Source organism: Ranitomeya variabilis, chromosome 4 (genome assembly GCF_051348905.1).
Source record: "Ranitomeya variabilis isolate aRanVar5 chromosome 4, aRanVar5.hap1, whole genome shotgun sequence".
Taxonomy (NCBI): Eukaryota; Metazoa; Chordata; class Amphibia; order Anura; family Dendrobatidae; genus Ranitomeya; species Ranitomeya variabilis.
In genome coordinates, this window is record NC_135235.1 from 248,733,692 (window position 1) to 248,759,885 (window position 26,194).

General features: G+C 44.7%; 2 protein-coding genes across 10 annotated transcripts in view; one reads left to right on the plus strand and one right to left on the minus strand.

Annotated features, from left to right (window-relative positions):
- The window catches only part of KCNJ5 (potassium inwardly rectifying channel subfamily J member 5), a 125,318-nt gene that overhangs the window by 52,168 nt on the left and 46,956 nt on the right, over positions 1 to 26,194 (minus strand). The gene's annotated exons all lie outside the window — the stretch shown is intronic.
- On the plus strand, positions 4,435 to 25,563 carry KCNJ1 (potassium inwardly rectifying channel subfamily J member 1). Of its 3 annotated transcripts, none has more exons than XM_077249433.1 (2): positions 4,435 to 4,476; positions 22,419 to 25,563. In XM_077249433.1, the coding sequence occupies exon 2, from the start codon at positions 22,420 to 22,422 to the stop codon at positions 23,539 to 23,541; it is 1,122 nt and encodes a 373-aa protein (XP_077105548.1). In that variant the 5' UTR covers positions 4,435 to 4,476; position 22,419; the 3' UTR covers positions 23,542 to 25,563. The 3 variants fall into 3 exon arrangements, with proteins under 3 accessions (XP_077105548.1, XP_077105549.1, XP_077105547.1); XM_077249434.1 differs by lacking the exon at positions 4,435 to 4,476 and adding an exon at positions 15,951 to 16,297; XM_077249432.1 differs by lacking the exon at positions 4,435 to 4,476 and adding an exon at positions 22,074 to 22,157.

Here is a 26,194-nt window from a genome sequence, read left to right on the forward strand (position 1 = left end):
GATCGGACATCTACAAGAGCCTTTATGCAATCATATTATTTTAGTTTTGGTATTTTTATTTTTTCCCTCAATGATTTCAATTTTTTTAATGGATTTGTGCAGATTATGAGCGATATTTAAGGGGAAACTTGGGAAATGATTCTTCTTGCTAGGAATTTTATACACAGCAAAAGCCTGGCATTTTATGGGAGTGTGTAGACTTCACATGTCCTCCGCACAGTAAGGGTCAGTCTGCTAATCCTGCAAAGACACAGCTGTCCACAATACATACTGAAGGCTTTATTTTATTTTTAATTTCATACAACCCCTTTCCTTAAGTCCGAGTACCAGTATAGAAGAAGCTAGAAAACATGATTCAATAACAGTCTCCCCAGGCCGCAATCTGTGCCAAAGTACAAACCGATCACAAAGAAATGGGCTAAGGAAAATTCATTTCAGGGAGGGAGAATTCGATATGGCTAAAATGGTTTAAGAGATAATCCTGGTTCCAGTGTGGTACAATTAATAGTCAGACATCAATGTCCTAGTTAGGCTCGTTTCACACTAGTGTTCGGCAGCCTTCTTCCTCTGTTAAGCCCCGCCCTCTGCCACATCTCTTCCTTCAGCTCCGCCTACGTCTGCATGTGTCCTGCGTACCCTACCTTTAACATTGGGTACACAGGCCATGCGGATGCCTCTGAGTGCGTCGTTTTGACGCTGCGCCGACCGCAATAAAATGCAACATGTTGCGGTCGACGCAGTTCAGCGCAGCGTCAAAACGACGCATGCAGAGGCAATCACATACATCCGCATGGCCTGTGTACCCAAAGTTAAAGATAGGGTACGCAGGACACATGCAGACGTAGGTGGAGCTGACAGAAGAGGTGTGAGAGTGGGAGGGGCTTAATGGAGGAAGAAGGCTGCTGTCCGCAGCTCTGCCCAATGCAAGTGTGACACCAGCCGAAATCAGATGTCAAAACTAAGCCAAAATGAAGCTGCACTCTTGACTCCACGAGTATATAAAAGGTTATTCCCATTTATAAATGGATATTGTCAGATATTTCTTGTGAATACAGTGATTTTGGCAATGTGCTTCTTATTTGAAAATTTTCAGCCTGCCTGAGATATTAACACTTGTTTACAGCTAGGTGCCTTGGAGACCGACCACCACTGCTAGGCAGCAAAACCAGTGCAGCACTTACAAGCTCTTTAGCATGTAAGCACTGTTTTGTTGTGGCCAGGATCATCGGAGTGTGCGGTTAGCTTCAGTGCAGCGCTTACAAGCTCTTTAGCATGTAAGCACTGTTTTGTTGTGGCCAGGATCACCGGAGTGTGCGGTTAGCTTCAGTGCAGCACTTACAATCTCTATTAATGTAAGCACTGTTTTGTTTTGGCCAGGATCACCGGAGTGCGCTGTTGGCTTCAGTGCAGCGCTTACAAGCTAGACAGCAGCAGTGGTTGGTCCCCTACACAAAGAGGTGGATTCAAGAAAACTATTAACATTTGAAGCCATTCTTGAGATATTTACCTTGAAGTGTGGACTTTTACAAGCGATATTGAACACTGTCCATATATGAAGATGGGAAGAATCTTATAAGGTCTGGTTTTCATATATCCGGCCACTCCGTCTCGGATATTTTTCGCACAAAGCGGAACAAAAACGTCAGAGAAAAACTGATGTGGGAAGGAGTCTGATATTGGAAGAACCACGAGCAGCACCATTGTCGGCTCTGGCTATGAATGCCAGGCGGTGACCCCGGAAGTGTGCAGTTATCAGGTACAGACATAGCAGCCACAGCGAGGGCTGACACTGAACGGACGGGCAGTTTGCCACAGATCAGAACTCCTATTCCTCAGGGAAACCTCCCTATAAACTGGTAAAGTCACTGTGTTTGCTCTCAAGGGTGATATACTACCAAATCTGGCAATAGCGGCATCGCATGGCAATAAACAAACATTAAGTCGTTCTTAATCTTAGAATTATGAACTCCTGTTACAAGATCTTCCATAAAATCAGTCTACAGGTTACGATGATGAGCACTCTGCAATAATGTTCTTACAAGACTGTAACTCACATCCAGGAAAAGCTGCAGAACTGGAGGCAAAAAGTAATCCTGGAGGCGATCACTGCAGCTATGGTCGTCAGCGCTGAGGATATGCACAGGGGGATATGGGGGGCTGCGGTACTAACCCCTGGCTCTACCATCAGGGTTTTCTACAACCTGGTAAATGTGTTCCTGGGTTTTCCATTGCTCCCTGGGGCGAGGAGACCTGTGGTATACTTGGTACTGAATATGGAGACTAGAGGCTTTTACTTCTGTCCCAGGGAAGCAAACACAGAGATCTGATGAAAAATATGAGGAAGAACTATAAAAACTCAATAAAGAAAGTTACAGTAGGAATTACTGTGCACATGTCCTTCTACACTAAACCTGTCGCATGGTCCTGCTGCCCTCATTTTGCTGTTTTTGGTGCAAGATTATTCAGCGCCATACACTCTTTTTCAGTGGCCATTTCGTTGTCAAAGATTCTGCCAGCACTGTAGATGCTGGAACTGCCTTTCCCCTGATTTTCCTGCATTATCTTTTCCCTTTTATTACATAAGTGGGTGCATCTGGACCCTTTATATGCCAGGGCGCCTGGGCACTGGACCGCAGCACCCACACTGATGCCTTGCCTCTAATACACATGTGCTTCTAACTAAATCAGAATATCATCAAAAAGTGAATTTATTTCAGATCTTCAATACAAAAAGTGAATCTCATATATTCTATAGAGTCATTACACAGAGTGATCTATTTCAGGTGTTTATTTCTGTTGATGTTGATGATTATGGCTTACAGCCAATGAAAACCCAAAAGTCATTATCTCAGTAAATTAAAATAATTGACATAAAACACCTGCAAAGGCTTCCTAAGCGTTTATAAAGGTCCCTTAGTCTGTCTCAGTATCTCCACAATCATGGGGAAGACTGCTGACCTGACAGATGTCCAGAAGGCATCAATGACACACTCCACAAGGAGGGGAAGCCAAAAAAGGTCATTGGTAAAGAAGCCGGCTGTTCACACAGTGCTGTATCCAAGAATATTTATGGAGTGTGGTAGAAAAAGGTGCACAAGAAACCGGGATAACCGCAGCCTGGAAAGGATTGTTAAGAAAAGGCCATTCAGAAATGTGGTGGAGATTCACAAGGAGTGGACTGCTGCTGGAGTCATTGCTTCACCACACACAGACGTCTCCAGGACATGGACTACAAGTGTTACATTCCCTGTGTCAGCCACTCATGACCAATAGGCAATGCCAGAAGCGTCTTACCTGGGCCAACGAGAAGAACTGGACTGTTGTCAGTGGTCCAAGGTGTTGTGTTCAGATGAAAGTAAATTGTGCATTTCATTTGGAAATCGAGGTCCCAGAGTCTGGAGAAAGAGTGGAGAGGCCACAATCCAAGCTGCTGGAGGTCTAGAGTGAAGTCTCCACAATCAGTGATGGTTTGGGGAGCCATGTCATCTGCTGGTGTAGGTCCACTGTGTTTTATCAAGACCAATGTCATTCTCCAGCAGGACTTGGCCCCTGTCCACACTGCCAAAAGTACCAATACCTGGTGTACTAACAACAGTATCACTGGGCTTGATTGGCAGCAAACTCTCCTGACCTTAACCCCATAGAGAATCTATGGAGAATTGTCAAGAGGAAGATGAGACACCAGAGCCAACAATGCAGACGAGCTGAAGGCTGCTATCAAAGCAACCTGGGCTTCCATAACCCCTCAGCAGTGCCACAGGCTGATCACCTCCATGCCACGCCGCATTGATGCAGTAATTGATGCAAAAGGAGCCCCGACCAAGTATTGAGGGCATTTACTGAACAGACATTTCAGTAGGGAACATTTTGGAATTTACAATCATTTTTCAAGCTGGTGTTATAAAGTATTCTAATATACTGAGATAATGACTTTTGGAATTTCATTGGCTGTAAGCCATAATCATCAACATTAACAGAAATAAACACGTGAAATAGATCACTGCCCTCTGCAGTGCAGCACTTTGGGTTCTTTACATTTCTCAATAGCCGGTGGTATTTTTGAGCAGATACAATTATCACACGCAGTCATGTGTGTAACATCTTTCAGGGCAGAACATAATGAAGAGTTCAGAATCTCCAGTCATTATGCACACCTATAGGGGTACTACATACAACAGTAAAGGTGGGCACGTAGGGACTGCTCCATAGAATAGTCCCCAGTCTGTGCGCCAAGGCAGTGATGATCGATCCATCCACTGGTTTTCCATTTCCATTAAATGATGAACAGTGAAGCCTGTAACAATGAAATGGTTAACGTAGAGGCCATAACATTTATTACTGCCATTCACCTCCACCCTCTCTTTTTGAGCACGGACCAGCATATAAAGCAGCCCGAGTCTGCTGACACCTGTATATAAGGACGGCCCTAGGAAAGGGAGATAGTTCACAGCGAGTCTGTAGACACGGAGCAACCAGGTGAGTATACAAGGCATTCATTATCATTGCAATAGAGCACAGTGATACAGCTGCATGGAACTGATTGGAAAGAGAATATAGGGAGAGAGGAATTCTGATACAAAAACTGCAGGGGTCACTGAGAACTGCTGGGATATGCGCAGAACTACAATAATCTGACAAGATTCCTCACCCTCCCCCGAAAAAAAAAGAAAAATCAGAAGCAGCGATTTTTACTTGTTTTGGTCACTAAAAAGAAAAAAAGTCTTCTTTTCAAGGGGAGTTCAGGGATTTATGGCCAATTCCTGGCGGTGCGTGTGGCCGCAGCATAAGCTCTCATTCACACACTGCAGTTACAATTTGCCGGGATTCTAGAACACGAGGAGATAAAATGCAGCCATTTATATGGCTTCTCTTCTTTGCAATATTTCCTGATTTTGGCTTTGACATACTGATAAAATCTGCAAGTTGTGAGCGAGTCCTGCTGGAGGCTTTTGTCAGGGGATGAGCGCTGCTCCAGATAATGTGACGGTGATGTCAGTAGGCGAGCAATGCAGGAACTAGACAGGTGACTGGATGATGATGGGCATGCTGGTGGATGATGACTAGGGAACATTAGCTTAGACAATTGTGGTGCACAGTGATCACACCCAGATCCATGTGTCCCGGCATAAGAGGCATCATGCTACGTATGTTCTATTAGTAATCTAATGTAACAGACACAAGCAATGTGTGGAGACAGCGAGCCACGTTTTCAGCATAGGAAGGGGAATCCTGCTGAAGGCCATCATTACAGTACTGGTGAGACAGCATGGCAAGGATTGCTGGCTTTCATGTGGGCTGACACTGATGAGGCCAGGCAGCCTATAATCACCGATGTGCTATAATCACCGCCGGTGTCACGCCTCGTACACAGCACCCGCTGCCAGACAATGCCTCAGTAGGACTGCAGGTTAGAAGATCCCATTCAGCTAACATAGAAAAACTAAAAAAAAAAAAACACAACATGAAGAGCAGACTCACATTTATCTATGTAAATAGTGTCTTATGCAAGCCATAGCTGTGTGCATTTTTGCTACTAGGCAGCCAACCCCTCTAATGTTTGGGTGAGTGGGTGGTTGCTCTCATCAGTAGCTTGCACCTGTGCTGCTTTAGCATTTATTATCGGGGGCCTGCTGCACCCTGCGAGTGTAGAAGATCCCATTCCCCAGAAGCTTCGGTCTAGCTCTGCTGACTTCTGCAGATGCCAGGTCATGGCTCTCTACAGCCCAGCTTGTACTCTGCTTTGTGGATGAGCCCTTAACAAGGGATTCCCATTCTGACCATTAAGAATATTTGTGGGTCCCACATAGAGAACTGCACCTGTCCAGAACAGGGCCCCCGTCTCACATCACGAGGAATGAAGAGGAGACATCGCATGTGTGGCTTCCTACATTCACTCCAAAGGGCGTCCCAAACCCTGCCAAGCACACCTGGGCGAGGAGCGACCTGCACCTGACATTTACGGCAAATCCTGTCGCTAGGTCACAAATGGTCAAGAAGATGCAACAACCCTCCATGAATTGATTGCTCCAAACCAGAGCTTTTATATTCACCCAAGAAATAAAATAATAGAAGAAATAGGACCGTCACTACGGCAATCATCCAGCTGGCGCCACCCTGGATTAGCCTGTGTGGTGAACCGGCATGATTAAATTCGGGTTCACCATGCTACAATACAACCTTTACAATGAGGTTTCTCTATAATGTGACCTGTCAGCAGGTCTGAGCGATCACCTAACCCCTCTGCACAACACATCCCAGCAAATCCATCATCACTTTCTAAGCTCCACGACAATGCAGATAAAGAAGTAATCACTTATTAGGAGGAAATAAAGTCACACAGTAAAGACTTAGTCACAAGAAAGTGTTAACGGACAGAAGTGGTCCCAATCTTAATCTATAGAATTAATGATTTGGGCGCAGTGTTGAGTCGGCCATAGCTTAGATATTTTACACTGTCCAAAAGGCAACCTTTGACAATTTACTGACCACTGTCTGTGCCTATCCCTGACCCCCGGGCACTGACCGATACCGACCAAGCAAGCACATATTGGGGAAACGCTGATCGTCCATGTTAGACTGTACCGTCGTTAGAAAACCATAGAGATGGCATCTCATCAGTGGAAGGTCAGACAGTGCCACAGGTCGCAGCAGGGCTGAACTGGCAGGTTGTGATTTTACCTTCGAGTCCCCAGAAATCACTAATGTATGGCCACCTAACAGAGACTGGGGACCCCGATCTGTCAGTTTCTACAGTTGTGAGGAAACTTTGTGCCGGGAAGAACGTCTGACTTGCTTTCCCATTTGAGGCCGGCAACACACTGAAGGAAAGCAGATTTTACCCTGTGTACTTTACAGTGAGAGGCTACAGCCTCGCTCCACACTGCTGTCAGCATACCCCACTCCATCATGGACAAAAGTGGCGGGTCTCTTCTCCAATTCTTCACAGTCACATTTAAGAAATATAAAATTTATCAGGCAAAAACATCGTTCCCAGGATTCCACAGCTCTGCCGGGGTCACCCCCAAGCCAGGAGATGTAAAGGCTCTTATATACGTATGCTGCTGCTGATCAAATGATGAGACCAAGTAGTCTGGTGGGAATGTGGTAACTTCACGACTGGTGCAGGTGGAGCGGTCAGGATCCCCAGAATGATGGAGTCACAGCTCTGATAATCAGCTCACCCTTCTATAGGACCTGTAAAGAAGCCTGGATTTCTCGGGACCCAAAAGGCCGACCCCTAGACTTTATAATGCTATCCTGGAATGCCAATAACACTAGTGAAGGGATCAGATTTATTTTCACTTGCTTATATAGCGGCATTAATTCTTCAGCGCTTCACAGACATCATAAATGGGGCTCACAATATACATCCCCCATCACCATGTCCTTGTAGTATTGGAGGAGACCCCCGCAAACACAGTGAGAACATGTCAACTCCTTGCACCTTGAATGCAACAGTGCTAACCACTGAGCCACACTGCAATTCTAACCACTGAGCCAAGAATTTGAGAATTACAGGACACTGCCCTCGTACTATACCTAGATGTATACTATGTATAGTTATCTCACGATATCACAAAATCACCCTGAAAACTACCGCTTACAATAAACGTCTACCACATATGTGAGAATAGGAAGGTTAATGTTCATTTCGACTTCACGGACTTGTCCCATAAACTTCTGTCTCTTCAACCACAGGGTAGAAAAATGTGGTTACTGGGAGTCCAAAAAACATTAATTGTCTTAGACACAGCTTGCCTCATTGCAATAAGTGAACATGTCAGGTGGCACAACCAAATACCAACTCTATGTATAAAGATATAAAGCCCCCATTCCCACTCTCCCAGAGGTAGCGCGCAGGAACGAGCACGAAAGTAATGGGACCATAGAATGACATTGGTCTGACTGAACACAAACTGGCCATATACCTGTGGAAGTGATGGCAATGACATGGATGAGGTCTACTACTTTATCCAAGGAGGAGGGACGGCGTTACAGACCAGAGAGGCGACACGAGCACGGACCGTAGACGGCCATCGGACTGTTTGGTGCCCATAATACAGAGCAGCACAACTGCAGATCTGTAAATCAGATATCCGAGGCTCCCAGAGAGATAGACAGGACTTGTCAAATAAAAAAGATCAAAGGCTGCACAACAGAGCGGCAACAGCTTTCATAGGGAAAGCCTGGTGATGGGTTGGTTTCCCTTTAAAACCTCCACAAAAAGAAGGATTTCCAGGAAAAAACAACTTTGTTTAAAAATACTGCTCTTCCTGGCTACAGGAGTCATTGATTAGAGTTACAGATGTGGGAAATTCTTGGACTAATTACTCACATTTCCAATATTAGCTGAAATTGTGTCACAGAATAAATAGGGAGTCGTGAGACCATGTATCTAGTGTGATTAGTTTGCAGAGCAATAATGATTGGTAGGATATCTACTGGAGGGCGTCATTGTTAATTGTAGGTGACATTTTCTAATATTTCACATTCCGTTTTAATAGATTTAAAATGGTGACGTCTGTGTGGTATTAAGTCGAGTTTGCACGTATTGTACTATCAGAAAGAGAGAAATAGTCGGCAGCTCCAGACCACAGCTTTTTTTATTTTAATAAAAAAGAATGTATTCCCCTTTGATAGAACAGCTTGCTATGTCAATAAAATGGAATACGATGGTGCAAGGACAAGAATAGTAGTTGATCCATTCCATAGAAAGAGAAAAAAGCCGCACTCACCATTTCCAGGATTAAATGTCCTTTATTGTGGCAATCAGGACATGTTTGCAGCGTGCAGGGGAAGGAGTGTGCGATCAGAAACAGGACTCCTTAAAGAATCAGTCATTTATTTTCACAATTGTGGAAGGCAGGTCTGGCAAGATGGGGCCCCTGGCAAGATGCCGGCCCCCGGGTGAGCCAGGCAAGGCACCTAAGCGGTCCTTACAGTTATCATATAAATACAGGGATTATTTCCAGAATTCCTCTCCTTTTTATCAGTGTCCATTTATTGAGAGTGGCACCACTGCATTGCATATGTTGTACAAAGCAGGTGGACACTGACAGAAAGGAGGTAGAACAGGGTCCCAACAGCCTCACTTCAGTGGATGGACACATCGAGGAAGAACAACTTTTGTTGCCACCATTGGACTCATAATTGATGAAAGTATTGAAACTTGACAAAATGCTAAATACATACATGAAAATGTCAGACACAAATTCAGGATAACTCAGTAAGGAATCGGTTTTATTTCTGCGGAGACCAGAGGTTTAATATTGAGAATGGAGAAAGTGAATGAATAGACCCCGGAAACTAGGAGGAATTCAAGTGCATTTTTTTTTTGCCAGCGAGTTTGGAAGTTCACAGACTTCTTCTTCAGAAGAAACCGTTGTGATTGTAGTTTGTCCTGAAGAAGAAGTACGTGAACTTCCAAATGTGCGGACAATAAAACCCCCTCGGCTTTCTCCTGGTTCTGTTCATCCACAATCTGTGATTTCAATATTGGACTTCTTGGCAGCGCAGAACTCCTCATTTATCATGGCTCATCTCTGGGGTCTTCAGCAGCCATTACCAGCATATTGTCGTGGTCACACAACTTTCCCAGGAGAGCAAATTCCCGGCTACTGACATCTTTTGTTATTGGGATAAGACCCTATTGCAACATTGTTTTTCCAGCGCCTTTTTTACCCCCACACTGCATATTCACTAAAACAACGTTCCTTTTTTATTTTCTTGGAGTGCCCACAGTAAAGGCCTGAGATGAGTTGGCTCAGAGGCAGGAAACAGAAGGAATACAAAACTGCCACACAAGAAATTTTCCATGCGGAACTCAAAATAATGTCTTCTTAGTAAAAGAAAGTGCATGCAACATTAACCTGGTTAATAAGTGTCCTGCCACTCCAGGGTTGGCAGTTATAATGGATTTATATGGCTGTTACAATTAGCCATTGGATAGAATATCTTAATTTGTATGTGAGGACTGAGGGCATTATGGAGGCATCATGGGAGCAGAATGTGGGGCATCAAAAATTTACAAAAAAAAGGCTAATATTTATGGACATATGAAGAAAATTCACAGATTTATTTTTCATAAACAAGTTGTTGTTATTGATGTTCATATATTGTCCGCGAGAAATACCAGAATCCACAGTACGCGCCCCACACCTCAGCTACCTCTCCTGAACATGCCATCATTAGCGGGAAATCAAGGACCTGCCGCTCTCCATCCTCCCCTGCAAATAAGTGCAGCAGCTCTACAAAACATAGATGTTTAAGAGAAAGTTATGGCTGACGGCAACCACATGTTTCTTCGAGCTTAACCCCTTCATGACCTTGCCGTTTTTTGCAATTCTGACCAGTGTCCCTTTATGAGGTAATAACTCAGGAACGCTTCAACGAATCCTAGCAATTCTGAGATTGTTTTTTCGTGACATATTGGGCTTCATGTTAGTGGTAAATTTAGGTCGATAATTTCTGAGTTTATTTGTGAAAAAAATGGAAATTTGGCAAAAATTTTGAAAATTTCGCAATTTTCACATTTTGAATTTTTATTCTGTTAAACCAGAGAGTTATGTGACACAAAATAGTTAATAAATAACATTTCCCACATGTCTACTTTACATCAGCACAATTTTGGAAACAAATTTTTTTTTTGCTAGGAAGTTATAAGGGTTAAAATTTGACCAGTGATTTCTCATTTTTACAACAAAATTTACAAAACCATTTTTTTTAGGGACCACCTCACATTTGAAGTCAGTTTGAGGGTTCTATATGGCTGAAAATACCCGAAAGTGACACCATTCTAAAAACTGCACCCCTCAAGGTGCTCAAAACCACATTCAAGAAGTTTATTAACCCTTCAGGTGTTTCACAGCAGCAGAAGCAACATGGAAGTAAAAAATGAACATTTAACTTTTTAGTCACAAAAATGATCTTTTAGCAAAATTTTTTTTATTTTCCCAAGGGTAAAAGGAGAAACTGGACCACGAACGTTGTTGTCCAATTTGTTCTGAGTATGCTGATACCTCATATGTGGGGGTAAACCACTGTTTGGGCGCACGGCAGGGCTCGGAAGGGAAGGAGCGCCATTTGACTTTTTCAATGAAAAATTATTTCCATCGCTAGCAGACACCATGTCACGTTTGGAGAGCCCCTGTGTGCCTAAACATTGGAGCTCCCCCACAAGTGACCCCATTTTGGAAACTAGACCCCCCAAGGAACTTATCTAGATGCATAGTGAGCACTTTGAACCCTCAGGTGCTTCACAAATTGATCCGTAAAAATGAAAAAGTACTTTTATTTCACACAAAAATTTTTTAGCCTCAATTTTTTCATTTTCACATGGGCAACAGGATAAAATGGATCCTAAAATTTGTTGGGCAATTTCTCCTGAGTACGCCGATACCTCATATGTGGGGGTAAACCACTGTTTGGGTGCACGGCAAGGCTCGGAAGGGGAGGCGTGCCATTTGACTTTTTGAATGGAAAATTAGCTCCAATCATTAGCGTACAGCATGTCGCGTTTGGAGAGCCCCTGTGTGCCTAAACATTGGAGCTCCCCTACAACTGACCCCATTTTGGAAACTAGACCCCCTAAGGAACTTATCTAGATGCATAGTGAGCACTTTGAACCCTCAGGTGCTTCACAAATTGATCCGTAAAAATGAAAAAGTACTTTTATTTCACACAAAAATTTTTTAGCCTCAATTTTTTCATTTTCACATGGGCAACAGGATAAAATGGATCCTAAAATTTGTTGGGCAATTTCTCCTGAGTACGCCGATACCTCATATGTGGGGGTAAACCACTGTTTGGGTGCACGGCAAGGCTCGGAAGGGGAGGCGTGCCATTTGACTTTTTGAATGGAAAATTAGCTCCAATCATTAGCGTACACCATGTCGCGTTTGGAGAGCCCCTGTGTGCCTAAACATTGGAGCTCCCCTACAACTGACCCCATTTTGGAAACTAGACCCCCTAAGGAACTTATCTAGATGCATAGTGAGCACTTATAAACTTCTGTAAAGCACCTGGGGGTTATAACGCAGAGCCGTGAAAATAAAAAATAATTTTTCTTTCCTCAAAAATGATTTTTAGCCCAGAATTTTTTATTTTCCCAAGGGTAACAGGAGAAATTGGACCCCAAATGTTGTTGTCCAGTTTGTCCTGAGTACGATGATACCCCATATGTGGGGGTAAACCACTGTTTGGGCGCACCGCAGGGCTCGGAAGGGAAGGCACGCCATTTGGCTTTTTGAATGGAAAATTAGCTCCAATCATTAGCGGACACCATTTCGCGTTTGGAGAGCCCCTGTGTGCCTAAACATTGGAGCTCCCGCACAAGTGACCCCATTTTGGAAACTAGACCTCCGAAGGAACTAATCTAGATGTGTGGTGAGCACTTTGAACCCCCAAGTGCTTCACAGAAGTTTATAACGCAGAGCCATGAAAATAAAAAATAATTTTTCTTTTCTCAAAAATTATGTTTTAGCAAGTAATTTTTTATTTTTGCAAGGGTATCAGGAGAAATTGGACCCCAACAGTTGTTGCCCAGTTTCTCCTGAGTACGCTGATACCCCATATGTGGGGGTAAACCACTGTTTGGGCACATGCCGGGGCTCGGAAGGGAAGTAGTGACGTTTTGAAATGCAGATTTTGATGGAATGGTCTGCGGGCATCATGTTACGTTTGCAGAGCCCCTGATATGCCTAAACAGTAGAAACCCCCCACAAGTGACCCCATTTTGGAAACTAGATCCCCCAAGGAACTTATCTAGATGTGTGGTGAGCACGTTCAACCCCCAAGTGCTTCACAGACGTTTACAATGCAGAGCCGTGAAAATAAAAAATCATTTTTCTTTCCTCAGAAAAGATGTTTTAGCAAGCAATTTTTTATTTTTGCAAGGGTATCAGGAGAAATTGGACCCCAACAGTTGTTGCCCAGTTTGTCCTTAGTACGTTGGTACCCCAAATGTGGGGGTAAACCACTGTTTGGGCACACGTCGGGGCTTGGAAGGGAGGGAGCACCATTTGACTTTTTGAACGCAAGATTGGCTGGAATCAATGGTGGCGCCATGTTGCGTTTGGAGACCCCTGATGTGCCTAAACAGTGGAAACCCCTCAATTCTAACTTCAACACTAACCCCAACACACCCCTAATCCTAATCCCAACTGTAGCCATAACCCTAATCACAACCCTAACCCCAACACACCCCTAACCACAACCCTAACCCCAACACACCCGTAACCCTAATTCCAATCCTAATCCTAACCCTAATCTCAACCCTAACCCTAATCCCAACCCTAACCACAACTGTAACCCCAACACACCCCTAACCCTATCCGTAACCCTAACCACAAGCCTAATCTTAACCCTATTTCTAACCCTAGCCCTAATTCCAACCCTAACTCTAATTCCAACCCTAACCCTAAGGCTATGTGCCCACGTTGCGGATTCGTGTGAGATTTTTCCGCACGATTTTTGAAAAATTTGCAGGTAAAAGGCACTGCGCTTTACCTGCGGATTTACAGCAGATTTCCAGTGTTTTTTTTGTGCGGATTTCACCTGCGGATTCCTATTGAGGAACAGGTGTAAAACGCTGCGGAATCTGCACAAAGAATTGACATGCTGCGGAAAATACAACGCAGCACGGAATTTTCCGCACCATGGGCACAGCGGATTTGGTTTTCCATAGGTGTACATGATACTGTAAACCTGATGTAAAACTGCTACGAATTCGCAGCGGCCAATCCGCTGCGGATCCGCGGCCAATCCGCTGCGGATCCGCGGCCAATCCGCACTGTGTGCATATGCCATAACCCTAACCCTACCCCTAACCCTACCCCTAACTCTAACCCTACCCCTAGTTCTAACCCTAACCCTAGTGGAAAAAGAAAAAAAAATTTTCTTTATTTTATTATTGTCCCTACCTATGGGGGTGATAAAGGGGGGGGGGGGGGTTTATTTATTATTTTTTTTATTTTGATCGCTGTGATAGAACCTACCACAGCGATCAAAATGTACTTGTAACGAATCTGCCAGGCGGCAGATTCGGCGGGCACACTGAGCATGCGCCCGCCATCTTGGAAGATGGCGGCGCCCAGGGAGAAGACGGACCGACTTCGGGAGGCTCGGTAAGTATGAGGGGGTGGTGGTGGGGTGGATCGGAGCACAGGGGGGGGGGATCGGAGGACGGGGGGAGCGGACAGGAGCACGGGGGAGCGGACAGGAGCACGGGGTAGCGAACAGGGGGACGGAGGGGGGTACCGGACAGAACGGAGGACTGGGGAGGAGATCAAGGGTGGTGGGGGGGGGCCACAACATGATTTCCAGCCATGGCAGATGCTATTGCAGCATCGGCCATGGCTGGATTGCAATATTTCACCATTTTCATAGGTGAAATATTGCAAATTGCTCTGATTGGCTGTTGCACTTTCAACAGCCAATCAGAGCGATCGTAGCCACGTGGGGGCAAAGCCACCCCCCCAGGCTGAAGTACAACTCCCCCTCTCCCTGCAGATCGGGTAAAATAGGAGTTAACCCTTTCACCCGATCTGCAGGGATGCGATCATTCCATGACGCCACATAGGCGTCATGGGTCGGGAAGGGGTTAAACCTCCATATTACAACGGATATATAGAGCTATTCTAAGAGACAAAGAAAATGCTGAACAACTTCAGCTCTGAAGCCTCAAATTGTAACTGCAGCTCCGGAGGATAAAACAGGGTGGTGGAGCCGCTAAGGCAAACCTCCGACTCTTCATCTCCCCATACCTCAGCACTGCCTCACTACTAATTACATAAAGTGCAGCTGAGATCCTGAGATCAGGAACAGAACAGACATTTATAGGACATTTCATAACTTTCCCACATTTATATGAAAACATTTACAGCACATCCTGCACTGAACCCAGTGTGTTAAAGATGATGGGAGTCATTACGTTTTATACCGATTTGGACTCCACAAAAATGGACATTCCACACCCCTGGTATAATACTCAGGATCAGTAATGTAATGTATGTACACACTGACTGCACCAGCAGAATAGTGAGTGCAGCTCTGGAGTATAATACAGGAGGTAACTCAGGATCAGTAATGTAATGTATGTACACAGTGACTGCACCAGCAGAATAGTGAGTGCAGCTCTGGAGTATAATACAGGATGTAACTCAGGATCAGTAATGTAATGTATGTACACAGTGATTGCACCAGCAGAATAATGAGTGCAGCTCTGGGGTATAACACAGGAGGTAACTCAGGATCAGTAATGTAATGTATGTACACAGTGACTGAACCAGCAGAATAGTGAGTGCAGCTCTGGAGTATAATACAGGAGGTAACTCAGGATCAGTAATGTAATGTATGTACACAGTGATTGCACCAGCAGAATAGTGAGTGCAGCTCTGGGGTATAATACAGGAGGTAACTCAGGATCAGTAATGTAATGTATGTACACAGTGACTGCACCAGCAGAATAGTGAGTGTAGCTCTGGGGTATAATACAGGATATAATTCAGGATCAGTAATGTAATGTATGTACACAGTGACTGCACCAGCGGAATAGTGAGTGCAGCTCTGGGGTATAATACAGGATGTGACTCAGGATCAGTAATGTAATTTATGCACACAGTGACTGCACCAGCAGAATAGTGAGTGCAGCTCTGGAGTATAATACAGGGTCAGTAATGTAATTTATGCACACAGTGACTGCACCAGCAGAATAGTGAGTGCAGCTCTGGAGTATAATACAGAGTCAGTAATGTAATTTATGCACACAGTGACTGCACCAGCAGAATAGTGAGTGCAGCTCTGGGGTATAATACAGAATTTAACTCAGATCAGTAATGTAATGTATGTACTGTGAGGCTGTGGCCTCTGATACAGCTAGGGGGCGCTTTTTGTTCTCCCCAGAATGTGCATGCAGACGGATGAAGTCCATAGGTGTGAATGAGAGTCACGGATTTATGGTCCGGGTTTTCCAGGTGGCTGAAGGCCACAGGTTTGTGTGTGTTTAGAAACCCTGCAGTAAGGGGTATGGGTGTGTCAGGCCGTGTCAGGTGTGCGAGGTGCCCGTCAGTGTCAGTCTGGTGTGTGCTGGTCTGCAGAGTGCATGGAGGCCAGCAGAGCCAGCACCCGCAGCGTTCAGAGGTGCTAGTCGTCCATGGTACTGGTCTCGGATGTGGACAGTCCTGTGACCGGAGGTGGATGTCCTGTGCCCGAAAGAGGACTAGCATGTGCAACGATTGCTAACAGGTGGATATGGTGCCCGGCTGCTATCCGGAGGATATCCTGAACTGTGTACGACTGTGTAAGTAAAGAGTCTGTAAAGAGACTGTGATACAGCGATGCAGGATACCGAGAACTAGTCAGAGGAGGGCTGGCGTGTGTAGTGTCTGCAACATATGAGGCTGTGTGTATGGAGACGTATAGAGACTTTGAGATGGTGTGCGGTCGCCCAGGGAAACTGGACAAGGGAAGTCTGGCCTGTTTAGGGACCGCAAATCTAAAGCCATGTGATATCTATTGCTTTGAACCGGTGTAAACTGGTCACTGATACTATCCACTGAAGTTATATGCATTTATGTGAATTGGACTTTAATGCTGTGAAGAAACACATTAAAAGAGACTTTTGTGTTTGAATTTGTGGGTCACTGCTTCTTCACTGCGTACAATGCTACTACAGCTTTACAGTACACAGTGACTGCACAGCAGAATAGTGAGTGCAGCTCTGGAGTATAATACAGGATGTAACTCAGGATCAGTAATGTAACATATGTACACAGTGACTGCACCAGTAGAATAGTGAGTGCAGCTCTGGAGTATAATACAGGATGTAACTCAGGATCAGTAATGTAACGTATGTACACAGTGATTACACCAGTAGAATAGTGAGTGCAGCTCTGGAGTATAATACAGGATGTAACTCAGGATCAGTAATGTATGTACCGGCCGCTACACCAGCAAAATAAGTGCTGCTCTACAGTACCCGGCAGTGGCCGCTACACCAGGAAAATAAGAGCTGCTCTACAGTACCCGGCAGTGGCCGCTACACCAGGAAAATAAGAGCTGCTCTACAGCACCCCGCAGTGGCCGCTACACCAGGAAAATAAGAGCTGCTTTACAGTACCCGGCAGTGGCCGGTACACCAGGAAAATAAGAGCTGCTCGGCAGTGGCCGGTACATCAGGAAAATAAGATCTGCTCTACAGTAACCGGCAGTGGCCGCTACACCAGCAAAATAAGTGCTGCTCTACAGTACCCGGCAGTGGCCGCTACACCAGGAAAATAAGAGCTACTCTACAGTAACCGGCAGAGGCCGCTACACCAGGAAAATAAGAGCTGCTCTATAGTACTCGGCAGTGGCCGCTACACCAGGGGCGGACACTGACAGCTTGGCTCCCCTGTGCAAGTGTCTGGGCCCCCTCCCTGTCCGGTACGCTGCTTATGAGGGCAATCTGCGCTGCTCTCTCCCCGGCTCCACCTACGGTCCCCGATGCAGTTGCTCCGGCGGTATGTCCGCCCCTGCGCTACACACTGAATGGAGATGCGTTTTTGCAGCTGCAAGCTTGTAGCAGCTGATCAGTGTAGGTGCTGGACCACCACAGATCTCATATTAATCACCAACCTTCAGCAGCTGGACTCAAAATTATCACACATTTATCATCCATCCGGCGGAGAGGCAATATGTGCAGTTTGTAGAGAAACCCTTTAAATAACATTGCAGCTGGGACGTGTGCTACAAATGTTTATTTTCATCCTATCTCACAATCGTTATTATTTTCATACATGACCGATTAGAATTAGTGCTAAACAATATGTTTAGAGTTTGTGCTTTTACATTGCATAATTATTGTTGCGACTGATCAGGAGAGTACAAATTATAACCGTAAATGGGCTGCAATGTGAACGTATGATGCTGACCTGTCTGCAGGCATGAGGAAGTTATATCAGGAGAACGAAGATAACCAGTTATTAACAGCCCTGCGAGCATGCATACATTTCTATATTCTTGCTCATACACATTAAAGGGAACCTGTCACCCCGTTTTTTTTCAAGAGGAGATAAAAATAGCGTTAAATAGGGGCAGAGCTGTGCTTTACATTAGCGTATTTTTTGTGCCTTTATTCCCCACCTATGCTGCCGAAATATTTTTGTAAAGTCGCCGTTTTGGGCTGTCACTCACGCTGGTCTGGTCATATGGGCGTGGTGACATCGCTGTTTCTCCCCCAGATCAGGCTCATCTTTCCGTTGGTGGCGTAGTGGTGTGCGCATGCCCAACAGGCGAATCCACTACGCAGCTGAAGGAAAAGAGCGCGATCTGCGCTATTCAGCGGTTTATCGGTGGGCGCGGCCATCTTCCTGAGGCCGCGCGTGCGCAGATGGTAGTGCTCGGCTTCCCGGGGCTTCAGGAAAATGGCCGCGGGATGCCGCGCGTGCGCAGATGGAGATCGCGGCGGCCATTTTCCTGAAGCAGAGTTCGCATCTCGGCTTCAGGAAAATGGCCGCCGCGATCTCCATCTGTGCACGCGCGGCATCCCGCGGCCATTTTCCTGAAGCCCCGGGAAGCCGAGCACTACCATCTGCGCACGCGCGGCCTCAGGAGGATGGCCGCGCCCACCGATAAATTGCTGAATAGCGCAAATCGCGCTCTTTTCCTTCAGCTGCGCAGTGGATTCGCCTGTTGGGCATGCACACACCACTACGCCACCAACGGAAAGATGAGCAGGATCTGGGGGAGAAACAGCGATGTCACCACACCCATATGACCAGACCAGCGTGAGTGACAGCCCAAAACGGCGACTTTACAAAGGTATTTCGGCAGCATAGGTGGGGAATAAAGGCACAAAAAAATACACTAATGTAAAGCACAGCTCTGCCCCTATTTAACGCTATTTTTACCTCATCTTGAAAAACGGGGTGACAGGTTCCCTTTAATAGTCTCAGATCCTTCTGTTCTAAAACATACTACATGCAAAAGTAGCGGTATACCGTCCTGCTCATCGTTATTGGCACCCATGAAGTGTAAGTACATAATGTGGAATATCTCCTGAAATAAAATGAATCCAGTGAAACAGATTGTTTTGTATAGAGCACTTGTGTTAAATACAAGAGAGCAAATGATAAACAATAATTAAAACAAAAAAAAATGAGAGGCAACAATAGAAAAACCTGGCATGAGAATGAGAATCACCCATGAGTGTCGGTGTCCATGTGACATGAATTAGCCAATGAATGAGGACTTCAGTGTTTAAAAAAAAAACACATGGTAATCCTTGTTCCTTTGTCACAATGGTGAAGACAAAAGAGCTGTCTGAGGACATCACAATTATTATTAGCAAACAAAAGACTTCCAAAGTGTAGAAGGCCATCTCCAAAAACCTTGGTATCCCAGTTTCAACAGTGTGCAATGTCATTAAGAAGTTTGACAAGTATGGAACCATCAAGAGCCTCCCTGGACGTAGGGGAAAGAGGAAAATGGATAGTTGTCTTCGAAAGCTGGTGCGAATGATGGGAAAAATACCACGCCAAACATCCTAAGATCTGAAGGACAACCTTGAACAGTCTGGGCTTATGGTTTCAACAAATACCATACGCCGCACACTAAACCAAACAGAGCTGTATGGGCGAACGCTAAGGAAGAAACCATTGCTGAAGAAAATACATAAAAAAAATAAATTAAAAAAAAGACCGATTATTGCCAAAGAGTGCAAACCACAATCCAGCTGGGAAAATGTTCTGTGGACAGATTAAACAAAAATAGAGCTTTTTGGCAATGCAAAGCAACAGTTTGCTTACAGAGGGCGCAATGAAGCTTAGATGGAAAAGAACACCCTACCAACAGTTAAGCATGGTGAAGGATCCATAATTTTTCGGGTTACTTTTCTGCATCTGATACTTGGAGGACTTGACTGTATCACAGGAATCATGAAATCAGAGAATGATCAAGAGAATTTAGAGCGAAATGACAGTGTGTAAGAAAACTTGGTTGGAGTTGAAGATCATGGGTCCTCCAGCAAGACCAGGACCCAAAGCACACATCCAAAAGGACACAGGAATGGTTGAAGAACAAAAAAAAACTGACTGTTTTAAAATGTCCATCAATGAGTCCTGACCTCAAAAAAGTTTGCAGCAAGCTGAAATCTGCCATTGGGAAAAAGAACCCTGCAAACATTCAAGAGCTTAAATAAACTGCAAAGAGTGGGAGAAAATACCAGCTGAGAAGTGCAAGAAGCTTCTAGATGGCTACAAGAAATGTTTGGAGGATGTGGTCAATGTCAAAGGGTGTACAACCCAGTATTAACTGCCTTTATTGCGGCACATGCTGCTTATTCTGTTTTTTCCTTGAAATTGCAACATGCAAGTTGAAAAACAATGTTTTATTTTTGTATTACTTTGGATCATGAACCGAAAAATCCTGAGGACATAACTATGGTACATTTCCATTTATTTCTGAAGATTTCATAAGAAGGGGTGCTAATAATGGTGACCAGCACTGTATTCAACAGACTCATATGCCAGAGTAAAGCAACCTTTAGCGTTTGGGTATTATCACAGTCAGAATTCAGCCAAACTGCAGCAGTCGTATTCTGGATGCAGCGCGTGATACCGATCCAACTGGAAAGTACAGGTGCGATATAGACAATATTTCAGCTTCAGCTAAGGGTCATATTTAACAAAAAAGAAATATACTGCATGACAATTTTGAGTTCTTATTTTAAACTTTTTCTAAAAGAAAAATTAAAAAACATTAGCAAGGATGAAATACTGAGCTACAGAATCACACTGGGCCTGAGCTGTGAGTGTTGTGCCAGGGTCATTAACTGCTGGCTCAGGGTGAGGTAGAAAAATGCTGCCCACCGTCTGGTGGCACCAGGTGCATTGTTATAGGAATTGTGATAAGGAAACTGGAAGTCCAGGCAGGAATGCCATGCTTCTACATCCTGTGTGTTATGAAACCAAGAGTGGACCCACTGGATCGCGGTGCCGGACGATCCTGGGCAAGCCAGCCAGATGGAACCGACCCCTATACAGGGACAGCTAGGGGCAGGTCCAGGAGGAAGACAAACCGCAATAGCTAGTGCCAGAGGGACGGCTCGAGGACAACAAGAAGATTCAGGGTACTCCCCAAGAACGAGACAGAGCAGAGTAGCCACGGGGAGACTCGGGGTCCTGGACAAGGCAGAGGGTGAGGAGAGATCCTGGACAGAGCACGCACTGGAGGGCGTACAGGGACAGAGCAGAGCATGCACTGGAGGGCGTACAGGGACAGAGCGGAGCACGCACTGGAGGGCGTACAGGGACAGAGCAGAGCACGCACTGGAGGGCGTACAGGGACAGAGCGGAGCAGAGCACGTACTGAAAGTGTACAGGGACAGAGCAGAGCACGCACAGGAAAGTGTACAGGGACAGAGCAGAGCACGCACAGGAAAGTGTTCAGGGACAGAGCAGAGCATGCACTGGAAGCGTACAAGGACCTGGCAGAGCACCTACACAGGCAACTGCAGGAAATAATAATCAGGTGCTGAGGAATGGCTGAAGCCATCTGATATATCTGACACCGGGTGCCCAGCAAGATCACTTCCGGGTCAGGACTGGCAGAAGCCTAGTGCATCCTGCTAGCACGCGGCTGAGGCCTAAGAGTGCGCATGTGCGGACAGCAAGGGACCTGGGGAGGCTGCAAGGCCGGGAGCATAGTAACAGCGCGGCGCGCCCTGATCTTAGCAGCCCGTCAGGAGGCCGGAGCGCTGGCGGACATGGCGGTAATACTCTGTAGTTACTCAGTTAGGGCATGACAGAGTAGATCTAAAGATAGTAAGGTCAATACAGCATTCTATATAATGATATTTAAGGGTTAACAAAGCATCTACAGCCAACGAGGATCACCAGTAGAGAAAGGATGGCATAGCCAACACGGAATAATAGTGCAGAGTGCAGGCCAGTTACTTCTCATATCAGTGGCAGGACGATTACTGTTTCACCAACACGCCCAGCAAGGACTGAAATAACCATTAACATGACTCTGCAATCATTAAATGTACAGTAAATGTTAATCACAAAGCGGTTACCAGGTCGTCCCCAGTGTCCCAACCACAAGGAGAAGTAAAAATGTAACTTCAGTGCTGATCTTAGAACTTGGAGAAAGAAGTACAGGAAAACTACATTGGTATGGTATGTATCTAGAAATCCACGTTATACTGTCAGAAAGGTCAGATATCCAGCGAGGCCGGGCATCATCCCTATAGGTCGAGATCACCAATGTTTATTTGAATGTTGATGCGGATGAACAGGAAGAGCAGCAATAGCCAGCACCAAACTCTGGCATCAATCCCAGTAGTATTCTTCATGTAATATATAACCGCTGATCCATCACATCACAGTCCTGTCTGCCTGTAACAACTTGTCACACTGATATTATCCCTGTCATTGCAGGATGCTCTCCTACCTGAGGAAGATATTCAACATCCACCTCAAAGAAAACAAGCGACGCCGGGCACGACTGGTGTCTAAAGATGGAAGGTGCAACATTGAGTTTGGTAATGTTGAAGAACAGGTCGCGTTCTTGGCTGACATCTGGACCACTGTCCTAGACCTGAAATGGAGGTACAAGATGACCATCTTCATCTCAGCCTTTCTCGGGAGCTGGTTCCTGTTTGGCTTGCTGTGGTACGCCGTCGCCTACTTACATAAAGACCTTCCGGAGTTTGACCCACCAGCTAATCACACGCCATGTGTTGAAAATATTAATGGACTGACTTCTTCATTTCTCTTCTCTTTGGAAACCCAAGTCACCATCGGCTATGGCTTTCGCTGTGTGACGGAGCAGTGTGGGACAGCTATATTCCTGCTGGTCGCTCAGTCAATTTTGGGGGTCATTATTAACTCTTTCATGTGTGGAGCCATCCTAGCTAAAATCTCGAGACCCAAAAAGAGAGGCAAGACAATCACTTTCAGCAAGAATGCGGTAATTAGTAAGAGAGGTGGAAAGCTATGTCTACTTATCAGAGTGGCAAATCTCAGGAAAAGTCTTCTGATCGGGAGCCATATTTATGGAAAATTGCTGAAAACGACGCTCACCCCAGAGGGGGAAACGATCATCTTGGATCAAGTCAATATTGAGTTCGTAGTGGACGCAGGAAACGAGAACCTCTTTTTTGTGTCTCCACTGACAATTTACCATGTGATTGATAAACGCAGCCCTTTCTTTGAGATGTCAGCAGAGACTTTATTACAACATGATTTTGAGATTGTGGTCTTTTTAGATGGCACAGTGGAGGCGACAAGTGCCACCTGCCAGGTCCGAACTTCTTACATCCCTGAGGAAGTGCTCTGGGGGTTTAGATTTGCCCCAATCGTGTCAAAAACCAAGGAAGGAAAGTATCGCGTAGACTTCAGTAACTTCAGCAAGACTATCGAGGTGGAGACTCCACACTGTGCATTCTGTATGTACAATGAGAGGGAGGCCAAAATCAAGCTGAAGATGGGCTATGACAACCCTGCCTTCAGCGTCACAGAGATTTCAGAGACCGACGGAGCAAGTGAAACACAAATGTAAAGGCTTGGTTGGTTTATTTCTGGGAGGGCATATGGTTTTTCCATGAGGAGCTAGAAAGAGTCCACATGGATTATTTGTAAAACTTCTCTATGAGAAAGAAAAATATCCAAACAAAGTCCTCAAATGTCTCATTTAGGCTATGTGCACACGTTCAGGATTTTTCCTTTTTTTTTTTTTTGCTATAAAAACGCATACATATGCATCCTATCATTTAGAATGCATTCTGCAATTTTTGTGCACATGATATGTTTTTTTCAGTGAAAAAAAACGCATCGCGGTAAAAAAAGCAGCATGTTCATTAATTTTGCGGATTTTTTGCAACAAAAAAAAACGCATGCGGATTTCTTGCAGAAATGTCCGGTTTTTGTCAGGATATTTCTGCAAGAAATTCTTACGTGTGCACATACCCTAAATATCCGTCAACTAAACAGATAGGCGAAAAGAGAAAGATGGCTTGCAAAAAAACATACAATACAGTAACTACCTTATCGATATATATTAAGTGTAAAAATTATATCTTTTATAGGATAAGTATTTTTCATACTATTACCACAATAATGTAAGCAGAGCACAAAAATCACAATTTATGTATAACACTAAGCCGAATATGTTGACTTCTGCATACATAGTGTTCGTATGGTATACTTACATGTAGTATAATGCAGTATATATTCATATATTCGCTGGTCCTACTCATTTCACAGCCCCTTAAAGATACAGTGAGCAGAAATTTGCTGCCCAGGGATACAAATTTTAGGACTCAAACCTCTGTTTAGCACTCACGGGAATGCAGAACTACAGCACTTTAGTAATCCTGCAGCATGCACAACTCTGTTACACTAGGTCCTGCAGGGATAAGAGAGAAATGGCAGATTGTCTCTAAGCCTTTTCTAGTAATAATAATTTTATAAGATAGAAAGTAAATGGCAATTAGGAAAGCAAAATACTTCCTGATCTATAGATATCAGCAGTGTAGACCTATCATTAGCCACGTGAATCATCAGTATTTTCTTAATACATATACATAAAGGCTGCAATATAAGCTCCACAGGAAAAGAAAATCCAAATGATTCCCACTGTATAAGATAGAGGAGGCCAAAGAAACACTGTATGGTGAGACACCATGACTTAATGGGCTTCTGCAATGGGCTCTTCAGAGACTTCTGTATCCATCTCCCAGGTCTGTACTGTAAGGCTAGGGATACATGACCGCAAGTCTCCAGAAAGTAGCTCGGATTTTTCTGTAAGAACAACCAAGTGGCAGACAAGTTCCACACACGTCACGTGCGACTTGAATCGAAGTGTATAGAAAGTGAACCAGGAATGAAAAATCCAACATATTTGGAAACATTTGAGACTGTGTCGTGGTGATGAGGCAACATCACTGGAAACTGTCACATTCAACGTTGCAATATGTGCCGTGATTTCAGTGTCACCTTTTAGTCCTAGCTTTAAAGTCACTGCAGAACTGAGGCTTAACATGGACACAATGTATGAAAAGTAATGCTATAAAATCAGCTCTCAATATTTATGTGCCATTGTGATTTAAACCAAGGATTTGCAAAAAGAAAAAAATCAAATAAACATTACATTACTATTATATGTAGTGTCATCTGTAATACACTGGAAAATTAAACTTTTAATTAGATGATTAATTAATTGACTGACATTCACAGCCACTTTAATTGCAGACGTCTGTGCGAGTGACTTCATTGCAGACCTGTTGTGCCCGCGGGACTTGAATATGCGATCGGACATTCCACCGATGTGACGGCGTCACTAATTTGCCATGTTCACACATTGCCGAGGCATCACATCAGTTTTACACACACCTTCACCTTCAGGTGCTGACACAACGTAACACATGTAACTTCTTCAGAAGGTGAACTTCGTTCGCTGAAAGTCAACCTTAGAATTATAAGACAGGGATCAGTGATATAAGTAAATGACACTTGGTGTAATGGGCAGCGAGCAACTCGGGGGAATTAACCTAATACCAGGACATCTTCAGGCGTTCTCACATTGCATCTGAATATAAGGAGAGTATACAAAACGAAAATAATAGGTCAGAGCCATGTCTTCAGCAGTCATCGAATCATAATGTATTACATAACAGTAATGTAGTCCGCACCCGCTAATGTTGGTGTGGGGGACCTCCCAACTCTCCTCCAACAGATAATGTTGGGGGGAGAGAAAGATCAAACACATCGGATTTCTGATGGCTGTCCCTTTTGTTTTCTAAAAGATAACTCCGATGATCCCGTAGGCAAGCTAAGCGCTCCGGTGTATGAAAGACTCAGGAGAGATAGATGTGGGCTGAACGATCCCGACAGCTATATATTGTGTAGGGAGGTGTGGAGGGGGCTTACAAGTAGATAGAGGCGCCCTGAACCTACCCATAGAGCAGATAAGTGCTTGTTAAGGGTAAAAATCTTCCCCAGACCCAATTAATTGGGCCGATAATCGAAGACGAATGTTCACGATTATCAGCCCGATATACAGTGCTGGCAAAAATGAAGAGACCACTGCAAAATGTTCAGTTTGTCTGATTTTTCTCTTTATAGGTATAATTTTGAATACAATGTAAATTGCTTGTTTAGTCTATAAACTTCTGATAACATGCCTCTGAAGTTCCAAGCAATAAATTTTGTTT